General features: G+C 37.1%; 1 protein-coding gene across 3 annotated transcripts in view; it reads right to left on the bottom strand.

Moving 5' to 3' along the window:
- The window catches only part of LOC136877389 (protein IWS1 homolog), a 194,554-nt gene that overhangs the window by 148,882 nt on the left and 17,932 nt on the right, over positions 1 to 27,740 (bottom strand). For 2 of the 3 annotated variants that reach the window (XM_067151389.2, XM_067151390.2), the window contains exon 2: positions 15,171 to 16,679. In XM_067151389.2, the coding sequence (XP_067007490.2) occupies positions 15,171 to 16,679 (1,509 nt within the window). The remainder of the gene's footprint in view (positions 1 to 15,170; positions 16,680 to 27,740) is intronic. The other variant, XM_067151391.2, reaches the window with a different exon arrangement.

The raw sequence follows: 27,740 nt of genomic DNA, 5'->3' as shown, positions 1-27,740 counted from the left end.
TGTTGTGCTGTAAACTATCATTGCTTAAAAATGCAACTTTACAGACATCAGTGCTTCTGCCATCTTTTATTACACTGTATCACAGAGTGTTGTTACATCTACTAATCTCATTGCCTGTATACCTTGTTTTTATTGGTTCTAGCCGCACACAACCAAACAAATAAGCATTTTGTCTGCTGAAGTCCCCAATGTCCCAGAATGACTTGTTTATACTCTGTATAAGCCCCTCCCCAATCCGTTCAAAACACTTTTTAGCACATTTACAAGAAGCACCAAGTACATTTCTCGCCTGGATCACTGTACCTTTTTTTGTAGTGTACTCAAGTCCACTATTCCTTGCAAGTTTCTTCCATTGTTGTTTATTCACTTTCCTTTTTCTTTTTCTTGATGTCTTCATTGAGATGTATTTATTCTGAGGGGGTCCTCTTCATTCTGGTACCAAAATGATATTGTATAGAAAGTGGCATTTTAAATTATTAGGTCCGTTACTTCAATAAAATGGTAACCTTATCAATGAAATGAATAAAATTGTAATCCACAAATACGAGTATATTGTACCGTTTTCATCGTCTTGATAACGGAATAAAGGATGTCATACGATGTTAAAAGTTTGCCATGCACGGTAATGAGATCGCAAAGATTATGTAATTGAGCCATACATCTAAAAAGAACGAATGTATTAAGTGAAATAGGCCGTGATTTCAGAATATATATAATACGGACGCATAAAATCAAGGAGGCCATGCATGTGACGGCAAAGATGTTCAGTTGGCGAATTAAGTATGCCTAGGTCATGGAGTTAGACGTAAAGTTATAAAGGATCCATGCAGCCGTGATAAAAAAATAATAGAAAGTTTTTAAAATTGTTAAAAAAGAGGAAGTGGGTGAACAATAAAAAAAAATTGGTACGCAAAACTTCGAAGTAAATTTATCCACGAAAAAAAAAAATCCTCGCGGAAAGAAGAAGGGAGATATTTCAATTAATAAGAGCTGAAGAACCTGCACAGTGAAGAAATTTTAGAATTACGCCTATATCTGATTAAATATCGAGGCGGAAAGTCAGAAGAAGTTGAATAGTATCCGGACAGTAGTCGGAATATAGACCGAAGGCCGTTACGAAATACCAAGTCAAATTTAACGTATTATAGGTTGATTGGCTGGATTAAAAAAAAAAAAAAAGCTAATTTGATGATTTTTACCTGTTAAAATCTGTCACAAGGAATTGACATTGAATTTCTGACATAATAACCTGAAACAAAAATATAATCTAGATTCTTTGTAGAACATTCTGAAGGATATGGACGTGATATTAATTGCCATATTGGAAATGTTTCTTTCACATATGACTAACGGCTACAACATGAGAGGCTAAATCGGAGATGGAGCCGACTTTCCGACGTAGACCGCCCAGCTGTTCCTGCTAACCCGAGTTTTGAGACTACAACCTGATGGTGACGTAACGGATGTTGGGGACTTTCTACGCAGCCCTAAGATGACAACATCGGAGCCTAACCCAGTCATCTAACATCAGCAGCCGCAAGCTAAGTTCCAAAGAATTATTTTATTATCTTGAAACTAATGTGTCGTAGTCGTAGTATTTAAATATTTGTAGTGAACATTGGTATGTTGCTTGTTACGGAGTTCTTCGTGATGAAATCTCAGTCAATACTATCTTTGCAATGAGATTATCCTAGTTGATTTATCATTATGGGAGTAGGTATTTCTTCCAGAGTTTATAATCAATGTCATAGTATAGGAATGTTTATAATTGAACAAGGAGAGATTTAAAGTGATGTTTTCAACCATTATGGGATTGAAACAACGTATACAAAGAGACATATCCCATACGTAATGTTTTAAAGAAGATAGTTGATTTCTGAGTAACTTAGATCTGGTTACTATTACGACGCGATGACATGTGAGTAAATATTAATTTGTTTAGTTTATACATGTGTTTCATTTACAGGATAACGTGTTCATGTGTATTACAAATGAAACTTAACCCAGAAATGTACCGTTGCAGTACATTAATGATATGTTAAGATGATTTGCCGCCTAGTTGGAAATGATAAATGTTTACGTAGGGAAGTTAGGATTTGAGTGACATGTTGATGTGGTTTTACGAATAATTATTTGCTGAGATATATTTATGGGAATGTATGACGAGATATTATGATAATTAATATTGGTAAATGGAGAGATAGATATGCTTATGGATAATTTTGGTGGTAAATATGACGTATTACTGGCCAATGGTGATGTTTGACATATGCGGCAAGATATTAAAATGGTAATGCGAGATATATTAGGTTAGTGGTACATGAATACAAATGAAATACATCGTAGATTTCATATGTGGGTTACCGTAAACTGCCTTCAGATTAAATATCCAAATAAGAAATAAAAAAAGGGAAACTTGTTGTCTTCATAGAGAATATGTCAACGTTGTACTGAATATTATTTGAAGTTTGGTATCGAGAATGTATTTAATTGATAGAGCAACTTCATAATTTGAATCTCTACCACAATTAAATAAAATAGGTTACCAAATACATTCCTACGAATTTTATGATACTTGATTGGACATTGGTGAAACCATAAATCATGATAGGTATAATTTCTATTTGAACTACGATAATAATTGATCTTTATACGATACCTACATTTAATTTTAGGATGTTATCTGAATATTTTAACCAAATGACATGGTCAAAGTGACCAATATTTTTCATTTAATGATCGATATATATTTGAAATAGCCATTTTGAGCTGTTATATACTTGGAACTTACTTGCGACTGCTGACGTTATAATATTGGAAGATATACATTTGTTAGTGACAGAATATCAATTTAATATCGACGAAAATAAGCATTTTTTTTTTAGAAAGAAACAAGAGCTGATGGACTCAGATTAAGCATATTTATTATGAAGTTTACTAAGGCTTAAGGACTTAGATTTTTTTAACCCATATTAATTTTTTCTGCTTATCAATTAATTGTCATTATTATTATTATGAGATAATTTCAGAGAATATTAAACTACATCTTCAACAGATAGAATATGTACCTACGATTTATGTGATTAAGAGAATTTATTCTTTATTTTTATGATGCGGATAATAAGTGCAAGAGGATCAGTTGAATCAGATTGTAGATAGATTAAATTTAAATTTTTCCATATAGAGAGGAGGAAGATAATTGATGTAAATAAATGTTATCAGATTTTCTTTTATGATTCTAGAATCATGAAATAAACTATAGATTATTCAATTTAGAGGTTATTATTGAAGATAGGCTAATATCATTATGGGATAGATGATTTTGAATTAATTAATTTTAAAAAATTTTTATTTTATTTTATTTTCTTTTCTTCGAATGATTGGACTTGGACAACTTGACATTGATTCCGGTGGATGGATGGTATCGATGGTAATTTATTAAAAAGGAAATGCGGTTTCCCAATTGACCTCGCGTAAAAATAATACTATTCACAGATGCATTTTAATTATTCCTGAGAGGTGTCGCGTGGCAATTGAAGGATTATCCTATCGATAAATGTGATAAGAGAAATGAAGATTGCGATATCGCTTAAATTTTATGATGCGGTTACTGTTTATTCAATGAATGTTAGAAGTGAGCATAGCTACCGACACTTAGCATCGTTCTTTATTAAATGCATTGGTCCATTTAATCATCCGTAGAAGTGATGGTTGGATGAGGGGAAAATAGCCGGAGCAATTGATGGGCCGCCCAATATGGTGCAAGAAAGAAACCCCCTCAGGATGGTGCAATATTGCTTTTTGTAAGCATCGTATGATTTATACAGTACAGTATAGTTGTATGAAAATGTATATTAACTGTATCTCAGTATCATGATATCGTATAATAGCTCAATATCCCAATAAAACACAGCTCAACTAGTCCACACAAAGATAATGGTAACCAGCAAATAACTACATGTGGTGGAAAACAAAACTTACCTCACTTGTACTACAATTAATATTAGTAGAATCTTCCATCTCCTTCTGTAAAATGAAGTCTGGATCATTAATGTCATCATCAAAACAGTCAGAATCACTAGACAATTCACTTAAAATTGCATTAATATCACTGGCACGTAAAAGAACTCCTGCGGGACTAAATTCCGGCACCTCAGCGTCTCCGAAGACTGTAAAAGGAGTTAGTGGGACGTAAAACAAATAACATTAATTATTACTACTGCCAGCTGCTGAATCCATTTTCAATTTGTGGGTTACCATTGTCTCGCACTAGAGAGTGTGGGTTCCCATCTGCCATCTGTCATCAATAAGACTAACTCGTAACACCAATTAGTGTAGATATGGGTTACCATTGTATTACTCTATTAACTTTGAAATATTCAAATTTGAGGGTTACCATTGTCTTTTCCCATACCCTTCAATTATTCTACTTACAAGGGAAGTATCTGGTAAGACAGGTCGAAAACTACCTTGAATTTTTTTCGACACAATCTTTGTACTATAAGAGGAGAATGATGAGCGGGAAAATCAGCCTTGACATTTAATTGCAAGTCTCCAAAATCATGTGGTGAATCTCTCATATAGATCAATGATGTTTCAAGAGTATTGTAAATCTACATGTTGGCTGGAGAGGACAGCCCTGGTGGCCGATGTACCCAAGGCCAGTGATAAGCACAGCTGCATGCGGTAGTCAGCTGTGGGGTGTTTTCATTGTATCCAGCAGTAACTTTAAATCCTATTAAAGTAGCCAAGTTTGTAATGAGCAGAGAACAGATTTATATGTAAATAGATATCTCTTTAGGAAGCTAAAATTAATTATATTTTGCATTATCTTTACCAATCATGACATGTAGAGTTTAGCACATATCTTCGTCATTAAAATCAATATAGTCCATATTTCGGCTAAAAAGTATTAAATTATATTAAATTAGCAGTCTTCTCAATAATGGAGAAATAAATTAAAAATCTATATTCGAAAAATTAATATTTTAACTGGTGTGCAGGTCATTATCATGCCTGTCCACGTCTGGGCTGATAAAATAAGCTGATAAGCAGTGCGAAGAAAGAAAGAGGTTGAGCTCGGAAGTGGAGGAGATCACCTGGCCAGTACCGTGACTATGTAAATCACAATTACAGCATGATAAGCTGCATTACATAACATCGACTGTGTCTGTGCCATAATTTCGTAACTAGGGAAATCTCATACATCGACGATGTGCTAGTGGTTTCTGGATTAGTTCGTAATTCGGGCATTCCCTTTGATTGCTTCATAACTCCATCTAGTTCACTACCAGTCATTCACAGTTTGAATTAACAGTGAGACGGATCATAGTGTTCTTGTATGTTCATTGTATGCAGTTGTATATTGATATTCATTGAAGACATTAACATTGTTACAATATGCCTAAAGTAGCTCAGTCAACCAGTTTAAAAATGAAAAGTTATGTATCAGAATTTAAAGAAGATGGTTTATCAACTGACAGTAATATATTATTTTGTAATTTGTGTCATTGTACAGTGACACAGTGACATCTACTCAAAGGTTCCTTGTGCAACAGCACGTTTCAACCATGTAAACACCAGGCTAACAAACAACGAAATTCCAAGCAGAGACTGTTGTTTCCGACACAACCAACAACTTCCAGTGTAACGTCCGAGTTCAAAACTGATCTCTGCCATGCTCTCATTTCTGCTGACATACCTCTCTTCAAACTGAATGATCAGTGCTTCAGGGAATTCCTCGAGAAATATACTAAACGATCCATCCCGGATGAGTCAACGTTCAGAAAAACGTACTGTTCAGCCATATACAATGAAACTGTTCGGAAGATAAGGCAAGAGATTAAAGACAGTCCGATTTGGGTTTCCATTGATGAGACAAAAGACAAAGAAGGCAAGCTAATTGGCAATGTCATCATTGGTTTGTTAAGCGAAGATTATTGTAAACGGATTCTCTTACACTGTGATATTCTAGAAAAGTGTGATAACAAAACTATACCAAAACTGTTCAATGAGGGTATGGGTATCCTCTGGCCACAGGGCATTAAGTATAATAAAGTGTTACTTTTTAATAGCGATGCTGCACTTTATATGATAAAAGCCAGAGAAGCATTATGTGTTGTATATCCTAACATGACTCATTTAACATGTGTAGCACTTGCCTTTCAATCGTGTGGCAGAAGTGGTAAGAGGCAGTTACCCCAAAGTAGATTTATGATTTCCTCAGTGAAAACAGTAGTTTTTCTCAAAGCCCACAGAGGACATCTTTTGAAAAAAATGTACCCAGAGATTCCATTGCCGCCTAAGCCGATTCTAACTAGATGGGGTACGTGGCTGCAAGCGGTTGAATATATAGACTGTATTAAGAACGTTCTGCATGCCATGGACTCTGAAGATGCAGCCTCAACTGAAGCCAAAAAAACAGTTGTCCGTGGTTTCCCATTTTCACACCAGGCAAATGCTGGGGCTTAACCTTAATTAAGGACACGGCCGCTTCCTTCAAACTCCTAGGCCTTTCCTATCCCATCATCACCATAAGACCTATCTGCGTCGGCGCGACGTAAGCCCATAGAAAAAAAAAAAACCAACAACAACAAAAAAACCAGTTGTCTGCGATACAAGTGTGAGAAATTACTTATGTTACATTCAGCATAATTTTTCATGTATCACAAAAACAATGAAAAGGCTTCAAAACTCGCATCTCTCACTTTCTGAAAGTTGTGAAATTGTGAATAAAACTGTGGAACAACTCTTCTTACAAGATCGCACAGCCCACTTCACCTTGGGAAAGACTTCAACCTCAAAAGCCAACACCAAAGGATGCCCCCAAGGTTCGGTCATTGGTCCCACTCTATGGAACGTTATCATTAGCGGCTTAACAGTACAGCTATCAAATGAACCCGATCTGGATATAGTTGTTTATGCTGATGCTGTTATGCTCATGTTCACAGGTCTTTCTCATTCTCATATCCTTTCCACGCTTCAGACAGCCCTCGAAATCGTGCGGCACTGGTGCGAAAAACACAAACTTGAAATATCTAAGGAAAAGTCAGCACTAATGCCAATGCATATCAGGAAGAAGGAAGAATATACCAGTCACCCTTCAGTTACAGCTTGGGATCTCAACGTTGTGTCAAAAATGAAGTATTTGAGAGTAATGCAGGACAACAAAATGGACTGGTACCTGCACATGCAATACCTGGACATTAAAATAATGCAAATCCGGAACTTAATCAGATGTTCCAAAGCGACTTGGAGCATGTCTTATCATTTGCGCCATACCTGCCAACCCTTCTGATTTACCCAGAAACTTTCCGATTTTTAACTCGTCTTCCAGTTTTCCGATTTATTTTTATTTCTTCCTATTTTGGACCAATATAACCTCCAGTACGGTCAGTACGAATTCTTATGTGCTTGTGTAATTTACGCAACCTCATTTTTAAGCATATTTACCGGTATTTGATGCTTTATTTGGCGAGCGGATCATCCGTCGCCTTCGTGTATCGTATTTCCCGCTCACTACAGCAGCGTGTGTGCTGTTCAGGTGGGAATTCGGGACGGCAATCGTTCTATGAGTCAGAGAAGGTCGTGCGCATTAGCGACCGCTAGGGACTCCGTTGATCGGGACGAAAGAGTGAGTTTGTTATTGTGTGGTTCGCGTGCTCGTTTCTGTGCGTAGTTTCGTTGGAGTTTTAGACCACATGTTTTTTCTTGCGGTTCTGTGCTTTTCCCCCTGTCGAAGTCATATGTTAATGTACGAGACATATTGATCTGTTTTGTATGTGGTAGTTTCGTGTATTTCAGTGCTTTTGTGTTGATCAGAGTTCATAATTTTAATGACTTCAATGTATTTCAGAGATTTGTGTCAGTGACAGTTTGTGGTATTTTCTCTTCACATGATGACTACAAAACAAACGTTATCTCCAAGTGTTCAGGGATACCTATAAAACTGAATTTCCGTTCATTTTACGGTCTAATAAAGGAAACTATTATGCATTTTGTTCCGTGTGTCGGTGTGATATTAGTATCTCGCATGGAGGGAAAACAGATATTGTAGCTCACAGTGTCACAACGAAACACAAAGATAGTGCTAGCTGTCTCGAGGGGAACAAAAAATTAAGTAATTTTTTTGTAGGTGGGAAGGAAGATGATGCAGTCACTTGAGCAGAATGCTTGTTCACGGCGTTCATTGACGAACATAACCTTGCATTGTTTTGTTCTGATCACGCAGGGCCATTGTTCAGAAAGATGTTCCCAGATTCAGACATTGCGAAGAAATATGCGTGTGCTAGAACAAAAACATCTGCCATAATTAATGACATGGCCCGTGATGCAGATAGTAAGGCGAATCAAACTTTAAAAACTGAACCTTTTGCAATTTCAACTGATGGTAGCAATGATAAAGATAGTAAGCTCTATCCTATCATCGTCTCGTTTTTCAACAAAGAATTGAAAAAGATTGAAAATTGTTTGCTATTCATGGAAAATTTGGAAGCCAATTCTACTGGTATTAATATTGCTAATTTGCTCCTGGATGTTCTGAAAAGATATGACGTTCCGACGGCAAACTGTATAGCTTTTAGCGCAGATAATGCTCCTGTTATGATGGGAAGAAAAAACGGTGTTGCTGCTAAACTAAGAGAGCAGTGCGAAAACATTATTATCATGGGATGCCCATGTCATTTGATTAATTTGGCTGCCATGAAAGGTGCAGACTCCCTTCCTGTCAAAATTGATGAGATGCTAATTGATATTTATTATTATTTAGACAAAAGCTCAAAGAGAAAAGATCATCTCAAAATGTATCAAGCTTTGTACCAAACTGATGTTAGAAAAATATTAAAGCATGTATGTACACGCTGGTTATCCTTGGGGAAATGTTTGGAAAGATTGATTTCAGAGTGGGAGCCACTTCAGAGTTTTTTTTAAGGATGAGGTAAAGTGGTCCAATGGCACAGACACATCTCTGAAGTATTTCCAAATTCCCAAGCTAAAGGCACATGAAGATACAGCAATGGAACGTGGTCCTTGTGTCAGTAGAGTACAAGACCAAGCTTCTGTTATTTCTGGAAAAAGGAAGGCGGAGAGTAGTTCATCTCCATCTGTAAGAAAATAAAGGAGTCTAGTTGCACTGCCAGTATTTCACGAGAGGAGAGACTATTTCCTTTTCTGTATTCAAATTTTAATAAAGCATTTTGCTAATTTCTGGCATTTATCATCCCTACATTTGAGAAAACTAATCAAGTTCTTCAGTCGCAAGCACATAACATTCATGTCATAAGATCAATGCTGACGGATATGTTGAAGGACATTCTGTGTAGGTTTGTTAAGCCAGTGGTTATAAAAAAATATCCTACAGTTTTAGAAGTGGTCTATTACATGAGGGAGAATCAGAAAGCTGGTGATTTAGTAATTGGGTGTTTAACATCTCGTCTTGTAGAAAATCTGGCACCTGAGGAGAAGAAAAACTTTTATTTGCACGTCAGGAACTATTTTATTGCAGTTTGTGATTATATTATTCATAAAATTAATTTGAATAGTGATGTTTTTGTTAATGCTCAAGTAGCTCAGATAAATTCTTTGCAGACTTCTTCCTTCAATGCCAGAAAGTATTTTGTTTCAAAGTTTCCTGTTATATTGCCAGTGAAAGATGGTGAAGATGACCAAGAAGCAGTGGATGCATTACAGTGCCAGTTTTGTGCTCTCCAAGTGGAGGATTTACCATTATCTGTTGTGCAAGAAGGAAGAGTAGATTGTTCTTGGTCTGCTATAGGGGATATACGAGGTGCACATGGGTGTTTCAAATATGATAGAATCGCAAAAGTAATGCTCTCAATATTGACAATTCCACACAGCAATGCCCAGTGTGAAGGATTGTTCAGCCAGGTAAAAAAGACGAGGACACAATTCCGATCATCTCTGAATGACGAAAATCTCAGTAAACTATTGGTGGTCAAATAAAGTCAAAGTGTTATGAGCAGCAGTATGACAGTGCATTGTTGAAGAGGGCAAAGTTAGCTGCCAGTTCAATGCTAAACAAGTAAACATAGCAGTCTCTTATCACCTACATGAGTATATTCTTCACCATTTGGTAAGTTGTAGTCAGTTCTTGACTTATCTGTCTAAATGGTACTATTCGTATGTATGTGTCATAAATGAGAATGATTATTAGGTACGTTTTTCTTGCAATCGTTTTTGTTTTCTTAGCTTTTTTTTTTTTTTTTTTTTTTTTTTTTTTTTTTTTTGCTACTTGCTTTACGTCGCACCGACACAGATAGGTCTTTGTTGTTATTTGCTTTACGTCGCACTGACACAGATAGGTCTTATGGCGACGATGGGATAGGAAAGGCCTAGGAGTTGGAAGGAAGCGGCCGTGGCCTTAATTATGGTACAGCCCCGGCATTTGCCTGGTGTGAAAATGGGAAACCACGGAAAACCATTTTCAAGGCTGCCGACAGTGGGGTTCGAACCTACTATCTCCCGAATATTGGATACTGGCCACACTTAAGCGACTGCAGCTATCGAGCTCGGTTTTTCTTAGCTTAAGATTAAAAATGTAATGGTTAACTTGCATTGTAACTGTAGATATGTATGCCTTTTATCTTGTCCTCTTTTTACCGAGACCGTGGCGCAATACATTTGATGAAATCCAAGAATTAAAAAATCTTCCTATTTCTGATTTCTAAAAGTTGGCAGGTATGCATATAATCATGCTGTTCTACCCGTCATATTGTATGCCACAGAACTATGGAGCATCTCCATATCAAAAAGAGCCAAATTGAAATTGCAACAAATACAAAGCTATTTTCTGATATTTGCAACAAAGGCATACAGAACAGTCTCAAACAATGCTTTGCAAGCTATAGCCTGCACAATGCCCATAGATACAGCCATTCTTTTACATAATGACATCAAAGCCATCTCAAGAGGTCAACCCACAAACGCAGTAGTTCCTTCACTGAAAGAAACTGAAATCAAAACAAGATCAAGAAGAAACCATCCTAGAGATAATCATATAAACATCAATACTTCAGGAGCTGTAGATAAAGCAGATGTCCTCATCTTCACAGATGGATCGAAAACACAAAACCATGTTGGAGCAGGAATGGTAGTCGAGAAAAACTCGAAGGATATCTTCATTGAAATAAAAAGGTTAGATATCAACTGCTCGGTATTCCAAGCCGAACTATTGGGCATCATCATGGCTGTGGAATGGATAGAACTACATAAAAACTATACTTCAACTTATGCTATTCATGTTGACTCAAAAGCTGCAATTTTTGTTGTAGCTAATAAGAAAACTACCCATCCTCTCACCACTCAAATTAGAGACAAACTTATTACCCTCAACAAAACGAACAAGATTACTCTTCACTGGATTAAAGGACACACAGGACTGCAAGGGTACGAGAGAGCTGACTATCTTGCCAGGATTGCTGCCAGCTATAAATCTACAATAGACTACAAATCACCACCTCTAAATTATGCCAAACAAGTATTAACTGAATACTATACAACAATTTGGAATTCCATATATACCAACTCTGAAGATTCCTTCCATACAAAATTATTCAGTCCTAATATACAACACAGACTGTCCTCATCTATCTGGCCCAACTTCACAACCACCCAGTTTATTACAAATCATGCTCGTTTTAAATCCTATCTCCATAAAATGAACATAATGGATTCACCACTCTGCAGCTGCCCGGAAAAATCTCCACAGACTGCTCGACACCTGTTGACTGAATGCACCACGTAATCAAGAGAACGACCAGCAGTGCTATGATCAACTCCCCTGCCAACGATTGTGAAATACCACTGGAACACTTTCGAAGTAACAGAATTCCTCAAGAAAATCTTCCATTCACTTCAATAATTTATCCATATGTTGTTATCATAACTGTAAATATCTTGTGATATACCTGTACGTGAAACACGGGTTGTAAATATATTAGCTAAATAAAAATTTAAAAAATCGTGGTACAGGTAAAGTTGCAGATGTAGCAAACATGAAGATGGCCACTGTACTTTCAAAGAACCCTGCATATGAAGAAATGACAAAGGTTGGTGCAAAGCTGTGTGGAGAGTTAAGTGTAAAATTAACACTGAATTTAACCCCAGCAGATACTGTGAAGTTGAATTATGCCCCCATTACCTCTTCCGATGTTGAACGCAGTTTCAGTCAATATAAATCTATCCTTAGAGATAATAGGAGAAGATTCACTTTCCAGCACTTAAAAGAACATTTTGTAATCCATTGTTTTGGTAACAGAGAATAAAAGATTGTGTATTCTTCAAATATATTAAAATGAGAAGTGCAACATTATGTTGCATGTAGATCTACTTTGTTTAGCTTCTTTGAACTTTGATATTAAACAGAAAGTAATGTTGTATGTGTCATTTTAAGTCCATATATAATTCCATATTTCAATAAAAATAACTAAATATATAAGTGCATATTTCAATAATTATTAGTACATATAAATCCGTTCCCTGGTAATGAGTTATTTCCACAAAAAGGAATTTTTCTTTTCAGGAAAGATTAGCTGCAAAGAAAAGGACATGGGACAATATCTGATTGATTTGATGGAAAATAATCATAGAGGAGTGCAACGTATTGAGGAGTTTTCCTCACAGTGAAGAACGTGAAAGCAACTCAAGTGATTCAGTTTGTCAAAACGTTCTGCCAATCACAAGCGAAGCTCCGGGTCCCAGTTCGAAACTAATATATGACTCCTCGGAATCTAGTGATGCTCCGAGCCTACTGCCATACAAATCATCCAGTTCTAGTTATGTTCCTGGTTCAATTCAACCAAAGGATTACAACAGGGAAGTGCCTTATCACCTCTTCTATTCATAGCAGTTATGGATACCATTTTAAAGGAGCTAAAAGGAAAAGGTAATAAAGATCTTCAGGCTCTGGTGTTTGCAGACACCACTCAAACTTATTTGTCTACTAATGCCATTCCACACCATCTCTCTGGCGACAGCTCGGAACATACCACGTATATTAAATAAAACTAGTTTACTTTTATTATTTACCCACCTATTCAATACAATACAATGTTAAAAATTAGGGCTTTGTCCTTATTAAAACTGCCAACATAAAAATTAATATATTGGTTGGTACATGTTTCATCTATCAATAGTGGGCATCATCAGCCATAGTCTCACTTTAGGAAAAAATCAGGTACCTGATTGGAAATGACGTATGAATACTATTGATATATAACTATGTCTTGAAAGTGGATGAGAGGTCATTATACAACTATTACAATATAAGCTGTGGTATAATATTGGCTTAACAATGATTGTAGCAATATTTGAGTTTAAAAAACTATTATTTGAGAAATTATTATATAAGGTGGTTGATTCTCGATATTAAAAGTTATTACAATATAGTTAAAAATGGGAAAGCACATTCCAATTAATTGTCAAATGGTGTGTTGTTAAAAACTTGAGCAATGTTGAACATCAAAATTTCATCTGGTCGTTTCTTGAAGTTACAGTAATACGTATTAATTTTCCGTTTATGTGCGTATGAATTTGAACAATTTTCATATGGCGTAGTTCATTTTGAGATAGTATTAGTTGAAAGCTGGATGCCGTAGGCCACATTAAGGTTTGTTGTCGACGTCATTGGGCCATCTTCTTTGATACGGTGTTTATGTGAAGGGTTCGGAATTGGTGTAGCTTTGTTGTTGGATGTGTTGGAGTAAGCGTGCTAGTAAAAAAGGGAATGTTGTTGTAAAAGTTGCTGTCAACCGGTAAATAGCCAAGTGTGTGATGGAAGTCTGTAATTAAAAAGTTTTTTTATGAAATTTGTTGAAGCGCTATATTGGAATGAGGGGGCTAATAGTGGAAGTTGGATAAAAATGTTGACACTTACCCCTCTGACCGCTAAGATGTTAACTCGTTGAGATCTTTAGAGCTACTGGCAGCTGTCGATCTTTTATTTCGCGTGCTATATTTGTGGAGTCATGGTGGAGGGGGTTGAGCTTGAGAAGGCATGGCTAAGGGTTTGACTGCAACAAGATGGATAGGACAAGCAAAGACTATTGCCAGTCTATCATACCAATGTACCCTGAGGAAAACTGAAGACCGTTTGGGATAGCAAAGCTACAGAAGAAATGTAATGAGCAGATACATGACACACAGAAATGAGTAAATCGATCTGTGAAGATGAAATGAAAAGTAATGATTTTTTCCCCTTTTTTTAATTTTAACACCCTGGTTAGAACCAACATTGAACCTAGTTCCAATATGTTTTGAGTGTCAGTGTTCAAGTGGCAATTCAGATCATGGGATAATTTTTATGCACTGATCTTGCTGTGTCATACAGTAATTGAACTGTTAATGCAATGACCACCACCACAATCAATACCATATTAAGGCTAGGTAAATATTGACTGGTGAATAAATATTTGATTTTAGTTTACATCTGTATTTTTCAGTTTAATTTAAAATAATATCCTCAGTGTACGTTAGTCCTATATGTGCTTACCTCATATGACCCTCAGGATTAAGAGTTCTCATTATGGGTACAATATGCAGATGTTAAAAATGAAACCCATGACCATCAGCAGAGATGGGCAAGGAAGATTACAATTACGACAATGATGGTCAGCCAGCAAACACTCCCATGCATTTTAATGAGGTTGCTAGTGCTGTAAAAACTGAGGAAATAAATGAAAAAGAATGGTTTGAGGGTGTAGTTTAAGCTGTAGCAGCAGATAATAAATAGCCTAAAATAAGAGATTTTTTTCTGATACAGAAGTTTGTACAATGTATACTACGAATTTATATTACCACATAAATATAATTTTCACTGCAATACACTCCTGTGCTTTTTTCCTATACATATTGTAGGCACATTTTAAGCTGCACTCAGACTAACTTTTTTTATTTTGTTCAGGCCTATGAGAAACATATAAATGAAGCTTTACTGTAATGCTCATATTTCAGACATTTTCATATCATCTATGCAAAGGATGTGACTGAGATTGAAAAATAAATGTAACAAAATTAATCTAGCCCATACCACGACAGACAGTCCACTCCACACACTGTATCTCACCAGAAATGGATATGGGCAGCTAACAGTACGTACAAACATTAATTAATGGTTCTCTACATTGCTCCAAGAAGAATAAAAATGAACAAGGTACCTGAGTTTGCAATACGCTTTCGATTCCGCTTTCCCACTGGACTTCTAGAACCAGACCGTGACCTGGATCCTTTTGACCCAGAGCGGGCAGCAGAAGCTGATCTTGACCTGGAACGAGATCGTGAACTGCCTTTTGACCGTGATCTAGATCTTGAAACTGACTTGGACCTAGATCGAGACCGTGAGCCACTCTTGGATCTTGATCTTCCAGCTGATTTTGACCTGGAACGGGATCTGGAACCTGATTTGGACCTGGAGCGAGATCTAGAAGCAGACTTTGATCGGGAACGTGATCGTGAGCTAGCTTTTGATGCAGGTGAACCTGATCTAGACCGTGAACCTGACTTGGACCTTGACCGTGATCTGGATGCAGCTTTAGACCGTGACCCTGACTTTGATCTTGATCGGGATCGTGAAGCAGCTTTAGACCTAGATCCTGACTTTGACCTAGACCGGGACCTTGATGCAGCTTTAGACCTAGATCCCGACTTTGACCTCGATCGAGACCTTGATGCAGCTTTAGACCTAGAACCCGACTTTGACCTCGATCGGGACCTTGATGCAGCTTTAGACCTAGAACCCGACTTTGACCTTGAACGGGACCTTGATGCAGCTTTAGACCTAGATCCTGACTTGGACCTCGATCGGGACCTTGATGCAGCTTTCGACCTAGATCCTGACTTTGACCTTGATCGAGACCTTGATCCCGACTTTGATCTTGACCTAGAACGAGACCGTGGCTTAGCTTTGGACTGTGAAAGCGATCTCGATCGAGACCTGGAACCTGCTTTAGATCGTGAACCTGAGCGTGATCTTGATCGGGATTTGGATCGCGAACCTGATCTTGAACCTTCTTTTGGTCCCGATCCTGATCTTGAACGAGATCTTGATCTATCTTTAGACCCTGATGCAGACCTTGAACGTGACCTTGAACCAGCCTTTGATCCTGTTCTTGATCCAGGTTTTGACCCAGAATGTGATCTTGATCTAGACCCAGCTTCAGATCCTGATGTAGATCTTGAACGTGATCTGGATCCAGCTTTTGATCTCGAACCAGATCTTGAACGAGATCTCGATCCTGCTTTAGATCTTGAACCAGCCTTAGATGATGATCTTGACCGGGATCTTGCTTTAGATCCAGATCTTGACCTGGAACCTGCAGGAGATTTTGATACAGACCTTGATCGCAACCCAGCTTTCGATACCGAACTAGACCGTGACCTTGAACCAGCATTGGATCCGGATCTGGATCGAGAACGAGAATTATTCCTAACTGGAGACCCAGAGGGTGATCTTGAACCTGCTTCAGAGGCTGCTGGTGATTTGGAAGTAGATTTTATAGAAGCTCGAGAAGCATTGGACTGAACAGAGCGCCGTGATCTCCTACTGCTAGCTGAGGCCACAGACATCTTGTCTTCATTTCCTGCTTCATCAATAGCCATGGAATGCGAATCATTGCTGTCACTGTCCGATCCTCTCTCTTCCACAGCAGGACTAGATGGAGTGTCTTCTGAAAGAAAGAGAAACATATGAGAATAATCTGATTCAGATATAATGTTCTGCATTTAGTGGTGTAATGTCAGCCCTGCAATGCAGACAGGCCTGCACAGACCTCCCCATTAAAAATAATAATAATAATAATAATAATAATAATAATAATAATAATAATAATAATAATAATAATAATAATAATAAATTAAGTTCATCCAAATATTCAGCAATGGAAATTTGGTACCACAGTGTTTTTGCTGAATGGACTGAAAAACAAATTACAGTTGGTAAGTAGAGGAATTGTCAGGTGGTTGCATCCATCAGCAATTATTAACCCTTAGCCATGTGATCCTGGGAACACGCCTGCTACTCTAGGTCCATTTAAATACCTTCACTTAGCAGGGTAATATAGCTCATACACAATCTATGGAGAATTTATCTACATTTTAAATAAAATAAAATACAACAATTTAGTACTCTTCTTCATGTAACATGTCCTCAGTAGCATGATCTGTTGTTTGTTCATAGTTGTTCTGAACTGAGTAAACTTAATCACCCCAAGCCACTGGTTGAAGTTGCACAGCCATGATGCCCTACTTCAACTCTGTCCAAGTTTCCATTAATTTTCCCTTGGAGTATTGGTTGTAAAAGGTGGTATTTCTGCTGTGCATCATATGACCAAAGCATTCTGGCTTTCTTTTCTTGGTGGTAGTAAGAATTTCTGGTTCTTTGTTCATACAGTGCAAAACAACTTAATGGTCATTTTTGCTGTCCAAGATATCTTCAGCATCCTGCAGTATGTCCACATTTCAAACACCTGCAATCTCTTGCACGTGGTCCCTGTCCATGCCTCAAAGCCGTATAGTAGGATGCTGAAAACACAGCACATCCATAGTGTAACTGAAAGGTCAAGGCTTGTCAAAAGTTTTCAAGTTTCTGAAAAGAACATACAATAGAGGGAAATTTGATTGATCCACCTTTTTTCAATACATAATATGTTGTTAATAAGATCACAACATTTTAAATTCAGTACTGGTTTCAGTGTCTATGGGCATCATCAGCTGAAACATGTCATATGAACAAAGATATATACAAGTATGCAGTACATATAATAGACCCTTAGTAATAAGTGACATTAATAGGATGAAGTAAGAATACAATGCTTAAAAGAATATAAACAAGTCATGTGCTTGTTGGTCAAAGTATAAAATGAAAGTGAAGATATTAACAAATGTTTAAAGACTTTATCACTTTGGAATGGTTAAAAAGTCTCAAGCGTAGCACTGCTAAACACTAGATAAAAATAAAACATGGACATCCAAAACCTGACGTAGTATGCAGCCCTTCCACAGATTATTAATAATAAAGTAACATAAGTAAGTTTGATGGTAGCTTGTAACATCAACTCATAAAAAGAAGCTGTCATTTATGAGGTACACAAAGAAGTGGATCATATTGCAGGCAAAGAGAAAGTAGATATATGGCCAGAAAGTTATCGATCCAATATGGAACCTGAGGTATGAAAAGAAAGTTAAGAGTTAAAATGAGATATTGGAAATAGGGCAAAACACTATAAAGTTAAGTAGGAGGCTCACCTCGAACGGCCTGATGTATGCATGGAGAGTGGCAAGGAGCAAGTGCTAGAGTTTGCTAGAAGCATAGACATTGTTAAGGAGGGTAAAGGGGTGGGTCAGGAAGGGGGATAGGAGGGGTGATGGAGGGGGCGAAGTCAGGTGGGCGTGGTAGGAAAGGATAACGTGATAATGTGTGACATATAATTTGAAAAAACAAGCTGTTTTTAGGAAGTTTAACACTGTTGAGAACTGAAATAAGAGAATCAAATAAAATTCTGGGATTTTCGAAAATGTCGTTCAAGTTGAGATTAGGACTGAAGTATTGGTCTAGATGTAACAGGCTTCCGTGATATCTAGTACGGGGCCTTTGCTCAACGTGTCTAATATTGTTAAATCTTGATCTAATCCATTAAATTTGTGTTTATAATCTTGAATGTGCTGACCAACTGCGGAAAACCTATTGTATTTAATTGCATTAAGATGTTCAGCATATCTCATCTTGAAGCTCCTGCCAGTTTGTCCTATATATTAACTGTTACAGTCGCTGCACTGAAACCTGTAAACTCCTGACTTGTGGAGAATGTCCATATTGACGTTATGTTTCTTGAATAGGTTGGTAACGCTGTAGATATTTTGATTGAATGTAAAAGTTGAGAATAACTTAGGCCTGGTATTATCTTTTATTACGTCAGATTTAGAGCGATGTCTGGTAGCTTCAAGGTGGCTGCTGAGGAAAGGTTACTTTTTTTGTTATTTGCTTTACGTCGCACCGACACAGGGAGGTCTTATGGTGACGATGGGATAGGAAAGGCCTGGGAGTGGGAAGGAAGCGGCCATGGCCTCAATTAAGGTACAGCCCCGACATTTGCCTGGTGTGAAAATGGGAAACCACGGAAAACCAATTTTTTCTATTTGCTTTATGTCGCACCGACACAGATATGTCTTATGGCGACGATGGGATAGGAAAGGCCTAGGAATGGGAAGGAAGCGGCCATGGCCTTAATTAAGGTACAGCCTCAGCATTTGCCAGATGTGAAAATGGGAAACCACAGAAAACCATCTTCAGGGCTGCCGACAGTGGGGTTCGAACCCACTATCTGCCAGATGCAAGCTCACAACTTCGCGCCGCTAACTGCACAGCCAACTCACCCAGTGCTGAGGAAAGGTGAATAGTATGAATAACTGAATTATAACTTTTTAGTCTGACGTTTGAAGGTCAAACAGGCTATTTGGCTTTTCTGAAATGTCATTAAGACTATAATTTGGGTTAAAACATTGATCTATATGTATGAAGCCGCTTTCTAAAACGTTAAGGAGTTCTTTGTTGATGATTTTGGGAATTTTCATATCTTGTTTTATGTCTGTGAATTTGTGGTTATAGTCATGCATATGCTGTTCTACAGCTGAAAATTTATTGTACTTCAAGGCATTAACGTGTTCCGAGTACCTTATATTAAAGCTCCTCCCAGTCTGTCAAACATAAAATGAATTACAACTGTTGCAAATAATGCTGTACACTCCTGATTTTGAAAATCTTTGGAACATTTTTATGGATGTGGCATTATGTAAAACTTCAGCATTCCTACTACACCGGCCTGTGAATTTTTTTAAATCTCCAGCGAAAGGTGAAGAGACGATTTACCCTAAATTAGATGTGCTGATTTCAAATATGTAAACTGTTTTTGCTTATCATGTACAGTTATTTTGCTATTTGAAATCCAAAGTTGACATATTGTTGTAATTTCGATAGAAAACACCATAATAGAGAATATCTTGATTTATGAATAAATGTATTGATTAGGTGGAATTTTTCTTTCCTTTTATGAAGATAATAGAGAATATACGTAATTTTAATGGGACACGATCAAACTGCAACGAATATACCAAAAAAGTAACATGTTCATTGCTAGATTGTATGAATCTCCCTACAAGAACACTATTGTTCGCTGCACTTTGAAGTGAATGAACGCTGTGTTGATTTGTGTTTGTGTTCCTCAGTAGTGTTATCTCGCACTAGACACCAACAGTAATCTGACATCATGGAGACGTCCCATTGTCCCAGATACCTTTGTTCCATTTTTTTTGAGATCCTGATGGAACTGCTTGCCATGTTCCTCAATGAATGCTCCTACATTTGCAGGAAAATAATCCAGATGACTGTGCAGGAAATGTAATTTTAAGTTCATGCGGCAACCCAATTTCTGGAAGTTTTACAGCGTGGTTTCCACAATCTGTTGGTAGTTGACATCTTTAACATTACCGAGGAATTGGCTACAAACATCCTTGAATGATTCCCATGCCTCAAGGTGTGTTTCGTTCATTGTCGTACTGAATCTCAGATCCTTCATAAGCTTCCGAATTTGGGGGCAGTCAAAAACACCTTCCTTAATTTTGGCATACGACAGTCCTGGAAATTTCTCACAGAGGTACCAAAAGCAGGGACTGCCTCTATCCAAACTCTTCACATACTGCTTTATCATTCCCAATTTAATATGTAAAGGGGGCAATAACACACTTTGAGGATCAATTAATGGATGATTTACAATGTTTTTTTCTCCAGACACAAACAGTTTCCTTTTGAGCCACTCGCACACTACCCTGTCCCGAGAGTCCCACTCGCATAGAAAACAGGGGAACTTTGTATATCCTCCTTGCTGCCTTAATGACACTGCACACTTTTAAATCACAGCACAGTAATCATCTGTGTTCCTTGTAGTTCAGTTTCTGCAACACAATAGATAAATTGTGATAGTTTTCACAAACAGATGTAGAATGGGCGACTGTCACTGAAGCAAGTTTATTTCCATTGTGTAGAAGAACACCTCTGAGACTTCTTTTACTGGTATCAATAAATAGATGCCAGTCCTTGCTTGGTAAATAGTTCCAAGACGACGAATCAAGCCAGGGTTATCAGAGCGAAACACAAGTTCGTCTTCGTGAATAAAAAACTGACGGAATTCTTCTTCCAGTTTTCTGTAACAATATGAAATTGTCCCAGGAATTAAAAAAATTTCTCTTTTAATCTTGATCCTAAAAGTTCACTCTTTTGTTTAGTGAGGCCTAGGTCAAACACCAAATCATTGAAGTCACACTGATTATAAAGATGTGGAGTTTTATCCTGAACATCTGGTACAAAGGTATCATCACCATCCTCCACACTCAAAGATGACGAAGAGACACACTCTGGTAACTGTAGTAGTGGTTTTGGGACAGGAATATCAGGTTCATGTGGTACGGGAGTTATGGCAGATGGAAGGCAGGGATACACAATGTGCTTTTTGTTTTTCGTATTGAACCCGGACTCTTTACACAAAAAAAAAAAGTCAAAATGATTTCTTTGTTCCCGCTAAGCCATTGGGATTCCGAATGGCATTAACGGCAACAACCCATTGTACCACTGCTGCAGGTTTTCTAAACACGTTTTACACACAATATGGCGTGCAAAATTCTTGTCCTGATCCCCTAACTTCGTATTAAAATATGCCAAGTACAGGCCTTTAATAAATGGCTTAATATTTCACTTCTGGCCTTTAATTGTATACTGGCCAGATGTATAACAGAAAGAGTTGGGATTGTTCACACACTTTAGCCTCCAAACATCACTGCCAGTTGCCATTTTAACACAAACTCACTCACTTATTCACTCAATCGACTTCAAGTGCACGTTGTAACTTGTAGACAAAAGCGTGACACACGTTCTTAGATTCTTTTCTCAGACTACGGAGAAACGCGATCTTGGCGTTTTGACCATGTCTGACATTGCGCATGCGTGAACTGCAACAGTTCTTCTGGTCTTCCTGTATGATTACCTACTCCTCTCCAAAATAGAACACATACAATATTTTCTCTCAGACATGTCCTTACCTGCATTCCATACAACCAATCCAAACTTCATTTACAATAAGAAATCTCCATTAGCATAAACATGACATGGACTTGTGACAAATCTGTATGTGATACCAAACAACTTGTACTTTTTATATGAAGACACTAAATGTAACGTATATCACATACAATTACTTTTGCCACAAAATCTTTGCAGGCCGGTGTTACTGGTTTTGAAAACTACTTTTACATTGTGCTTTTTAAAGATGTTGATGTTTTTGTAAATTTGTTCATTGAACGTAAAGGTAGAAAAAGAGGGGATGTTTTGTTTATATTTTTGAGGGCTTGAAGAATCTTGACGGATTGTAGTGACTGTTTGGGTAGGTTTTCTGAAAAATCTTATATCTTAAGGAACCTGGATACTGATAATTAGTTAACTCTAAAAAATAAATTTTCCGTCCAATTTCGGATTTGAGTGTGAATTTTATATGCGGATCAATGTTATTTATATTAAGGAGAGTGGTAGCAGCGTTTGTAATGCTCTCATTCATAATTACTATGGTGTCATCTATGTATCTTGCCCAGAAAGCACGTTTTCAAAGTTATCAATTTTGGTGTGTTCCAAAAAAATCCAAGTAAATCTTGGCCAAGATGCCCGAGGCCAGCGTACCCATTAGCCAAACCTTCTTGTTGATAAACAATGTTATCGAAAGTGAAATAATTGTTGTTTATAACTAATTTAAGCATAGACATGAAATCCTGTATTTCTAATATGCTTAGGCCACTGTATTTACTTAAATTGTTTTGAATGATGGGGTATATCTTGGAAATTTGTATACTAGGATACTTGTTTGCAATATCGAATGAATGAAGAGAATGATTGAATTGAATATTAAAAGTTTTTAATTTATCAATCAATTCTTTAGTTACAGGATATTAGAATCTTTCCCTATTGATGGTTTTCACTTTACAAAGGAAATTTAATATGTTGTTCTATTCAATACATACACATCTCCATCATTACATGGAGTAATAATATTTGCAGCCCTACAAGTTTCAACTCATTTTGGCCATCTTCAGTGAGAAAAGGTTAAAGTATTTTACATGAATGATGCTAAAAAATGTGTTAAAACATAATGAAGAAAAGAATGAAAACCAATGAAACATGACAGAATTAAAATAAGTAATTATGGCAAGGTTGACCTTTTAGCCTAAAACTTGCAGTGTGTTACAATTAAATATGAGGACAAAATCACTGTGCTAGGATTTAAAATGACAGTCTGTCTTTGTGGAGGGCAGCAAAAACTTGAGGAAAAAAGTGCCAGGTAATATGTATGTGACAGATAGTGGAAACCGTCAACGAAGTTCAAATTTATTAAATAGTGGCACTCTCAAAAAGCCTGCCCTTCTCAAAATTTAGTGGTCCCGTTCTCAATGATCGTGTCCAACATTGGCTGAGCTGTGTTTGCCTTAAATTTAAACTGTCAGAAGGGCAGGAAAAAATTGAATTCTTTAGTGTTTTTAACAGATTTTTTTTTTAGACAAAAATCAATAGTTCCTTCTTACAAACCTTTGAATGAATTGTCACGCTTTATATAACGGATTCGGTCTATGGTTAATGATCGAGCAATGGGGACACCGGTTTTGTGTATCTTGGGGAGGGCTTTGGCGGTGGGTAGACCTGGGTTCATACTAATTAGTTTAGTTTTTTCTTGATCTGTCAATAAATATGAAGTATTCTTGAGGGTCTGATAAAGGTGACGTTGGATTCTCAGGGTAGGATCCTTCTTTACTGTAGAGAATGAGCTATCTTTAAAAAAAAGATTTGTTTTACTTTCGTAATGATAAGATTATTATCATTGATCTTTTTGAGACCATGTATTTGTTTTTGTATAAGAACTGAATCCTTGTAGCTATTGTCATGAGCAGTAAGGGGTGAATTAGGGGAGTTACTATTGTTTTTGGGTTAAGAATGTTGTTTAATTTTCTTCTTACTTCAATCCTTACTTCATCCTGTTTTTGTGCTGGCAATTTGCTAATGGCTAATTTTGCTTCTACTGTTTTAGTGATGGCTGTATTCAGAGTGTTAAAATTAGGCCAATTGTGTTTAGGACTCCTGGCTAAAATGGAACTTTCACGATCATTCAATGATACCTTAGACAAATTTATGATCGGAAGGTGAAACTGGTTGGGCATGTTAGTGTTTTCGCTGGTTTCTTTAGCACAGCTATTATTGAGTTTAAGAGTTCATTAACATATGCAGATTTTTCTCCAGGGTTTGTTGTTTCTTCAATAATACAATAAATAATCTATTGTCAACTTGAGCTTGAAAGAGGTTCCAGCGAGCATCCGAAAGTAAACTTGTAGTTTCGAGGTGAATTTCATGTAATCTACAGTTAAAAAGGCATTTTCCATGTATAAAACTTTGATCTCCTCTCTCAACCAAATCGTATTTGTTCTAGTTTGGGTTTTTATAATTTGACAAGAAGAAAGATGTCTTTTAAACACTTTTTAACATCATTATGTGTGTGTGTACATTTGTTTTAGTTATTAGATATGTTTGTACAGTTTTGCATTAAGGCTGATAATGGCCAGCCAAGGCCAAAACTAGTTCCATGATTGAAATGTTATGTAAACATTGCAGAATATAGTATTGAAGAGGTGGACCATTACAACATAAGTTATTGTGACCACAATTCAATAGGGATCACAACCATGAAGTTTATATCCTGTGACCACTGGACTAATAATTGCAGACTGAATAATGCCCCTGCGAGTAGTCTACACTATGATATATTGTTGCATTCACCATGATTCACACCTTTTGCATGACCAGAGATAACTCTCCACAGGGTCTGTTACCAGTTCGATAATGTGCCTCACCTGTGGGTATACGAGTATCGGTAGAATCGTGCTTCAAATCCAACTTTAAATGTTTTTTAAATATATATATATATATATATTAATAAAAGACTATGTAATATTATAACGGGGACACAATATTTATCCACACAGGTCACATCACAGCACTTACTTGTTCATACACAATGTATTGCAGAGGAGAGTACATTTCTAATTTATGGAGAAACAAGGACTCATTCACTCACAATGTATTCCAGAGATGAGTAGATTGATACGTTGCCAATTTATGGAGAAACAAGGCTGAACAAATTTGAATCGCAACGTCGGTTACAAGAGTTGTTTTCTGACTGAAGAATATAGACTACCAATACGTTCCAAAACCTTGAGCGATGATTGGTCAACTGGGATACTTCCTGTTCATGATGTTCTGATAACGTCTGGTCCAAATGAAGAGGCTGTTTTGAACGTTGTCCAGAGTAATCCCCATATTGGTACACAGACACTTGCATGACACATTAACATCAGCCAGTCATTTGGTATGTGAATATTACATATCAATACACTTCACCCATACCATCTGCAGTTATACCAGCAGCTTCATGGATGTGATTTTGATACTCTAGTAACATTTTGTCAATGGGCATTATGCAGTGTGACCAACGATGCAATCTTTTTGTAAAGAGTCCCATTTTTCAGACTAATCACAATTTCATAACAATGGCACTGTGAATCAGCACAACATGCAGTACTGGAGTGTGTAGAATACCCACTGAGTAAGACAGGACACATTTTAAATGCAGTAATTAGCTAATCAGACCATATTTCTTTGACAGTCATCTGAAAGAGCATACTACCTTAATTTTAATCAAAACGAACTCCCACAGTTGCTGCAGAACGTGACAATGCTCAACCAATTACTAATGTAGTTTCAACAAGACAGGACCTAATTTCACAGATCATTTGATGTCCAGAACTATCTTCATGCTTTATGTCATAATAAAGCAATTGGAACCCATCTTCTGGCCTGCCAGATCATCTGATCTTATGCCACTTAACTTCTTCCTGTGGGGTCACTTACGGCTGGTAGTGAATGCACAGGAACCTGAAAACTGTGGTCGCATCAACTGATCACTGAGGTATGCCAACTGTTACACTTCACACGTTACAACGAGCAAGAATATTTTTTCGACGACATGTTGAAATGTGTATACACCAAGGTGGTTAGCATTTCAAGGTACCCTGCTTCCTACCTACAGACCATCATGTTGCAGTCCAACCAGGCTAAGTAACCTCAGATAAAAACAGTCTTCTTCAGGACCAAATAAAAATTCACTAGTTGGAATATGTAGGTATCTGGCTATATCATATCCACTGTAAATGGCATAGAAAAAAGTGGGCCAGCCTGGGAACTGAACCTTATCCCTAGTAGCTTGGCTCTGCAACAGCAACACAGCATAATTTAGCCACCTTAGCTGCACAGAGGCATGGCGTAAGATTGGCACTTATGAAATCTGTTCATAGTCATAATTAACACATCCTGTCCAAACGTGAGGTAGTTTTATGTGCAGCTGTGATCATTTTAAACCTTTTTAAACATTTACACAATTGAAAGAGCACTGGTACTAATGATTTCATCTATATTCTCAAGCATGACATGTTTGATGATGACTGTTATTTGAAGGGGCATAACATCTACGTCAATAGCCCTCGAGCATGAACTCAACGGTATAGTTGTACTAAGGCAATATATGATCAGGTAGGTATCAATGTTTTTAAACTGGCTATGATATACAAGTTTGCTGGGTTGTGTATCTCAAAAAGATAAAATAAGGTGGAGGTATGCCAACTGTTACACTTCACACGTTACAACGAGCAAGAATATTTTTTCGACGACATGTTGAAATGTGTATACACCAAGGTGGTTAGCATTTCAAGGTACCCTACTTCATTACCTGGATATGATTTAGTTTTAACTTTTTGTTCCTTTCACTTACAAAAATACCTTGTGTTTATCTTGACAAATCTTTAAAATATAATTCCTGGCTCTCTACACTTGACTCAATACAGGCCTAAACTAACAGACTATTATCAGCATGATGAACTTTGAATGTAGACTGAAGTAGGCTACTTTTCTTCTGTTAGAAGGAAATAATTCTTTAACAACATTTTAGTCATCCAAACAAATAATAACACAGAGAAACATTAGTAATTAATATAATGCTGATCCTGTCTTAGATGACTTCATCTGTGACCCAGTTTTTAAGCCTGGTTATTACATCTGACAGCTACACAAAAGATGCAATACAAGGTGAAGTAAAAAATATTCCTTCATTCACCACAAAAAGGAGGAACAAACTGCTGAGGAGAAACCTTCCTTCCTTCATTTTTCACTACATAACTATGTAAACATCTTTCAGATAACTAACTTATATATCATTTCTTCCATTACCTCCCTATGGTTAATATTTTAAAAAAATCACTAATCATTCCTTCATCTACCTCAAATTATGTACCTATCCCAGAATTATTATTATTATTTTTTTGCAAGTTGCTTTACGTCGCACCGACACCGATAGGTCTTATGGCGATGATGGGGCATGAAAGGGCTAGAAGTGGGAAGGAAGCGGCCGTGGCCTTATTTTAGGTACAGTCCCAGCATTTGCCTGGTATGAAAATGGGAAACCATGGAAAACCATCTTCAGGGCTGCCGACAGTGGGGCTCGAACCCACTATCTTCCGAATACAGGATACGGGCCGCACTTAAGCAGCTGCAGCTATCAAGCTCTGTCCTATCCCAGTTAATCCCTCTCAAAGTTTAT

Source organism: Anabrus simplex, chromosome 7 (assembly GCF_040414725.1).
Source record: "Anabrus simplex isolate iqAnaSimp1 chromosome 7, ASM4041472v1, whole genome shotgun sequence".
Classification (NCBI taxonomy): Eukaryota; Metazoa; Arthropoda; class Insecta; order Orthoptera; family Tettigoniidae; genus Anabrus; species Anabrus simplex.
Note: the sequence above shows the minus strand (reverse complement) of the source record. Positions and strands in the feature narration are given on the sequence as shown.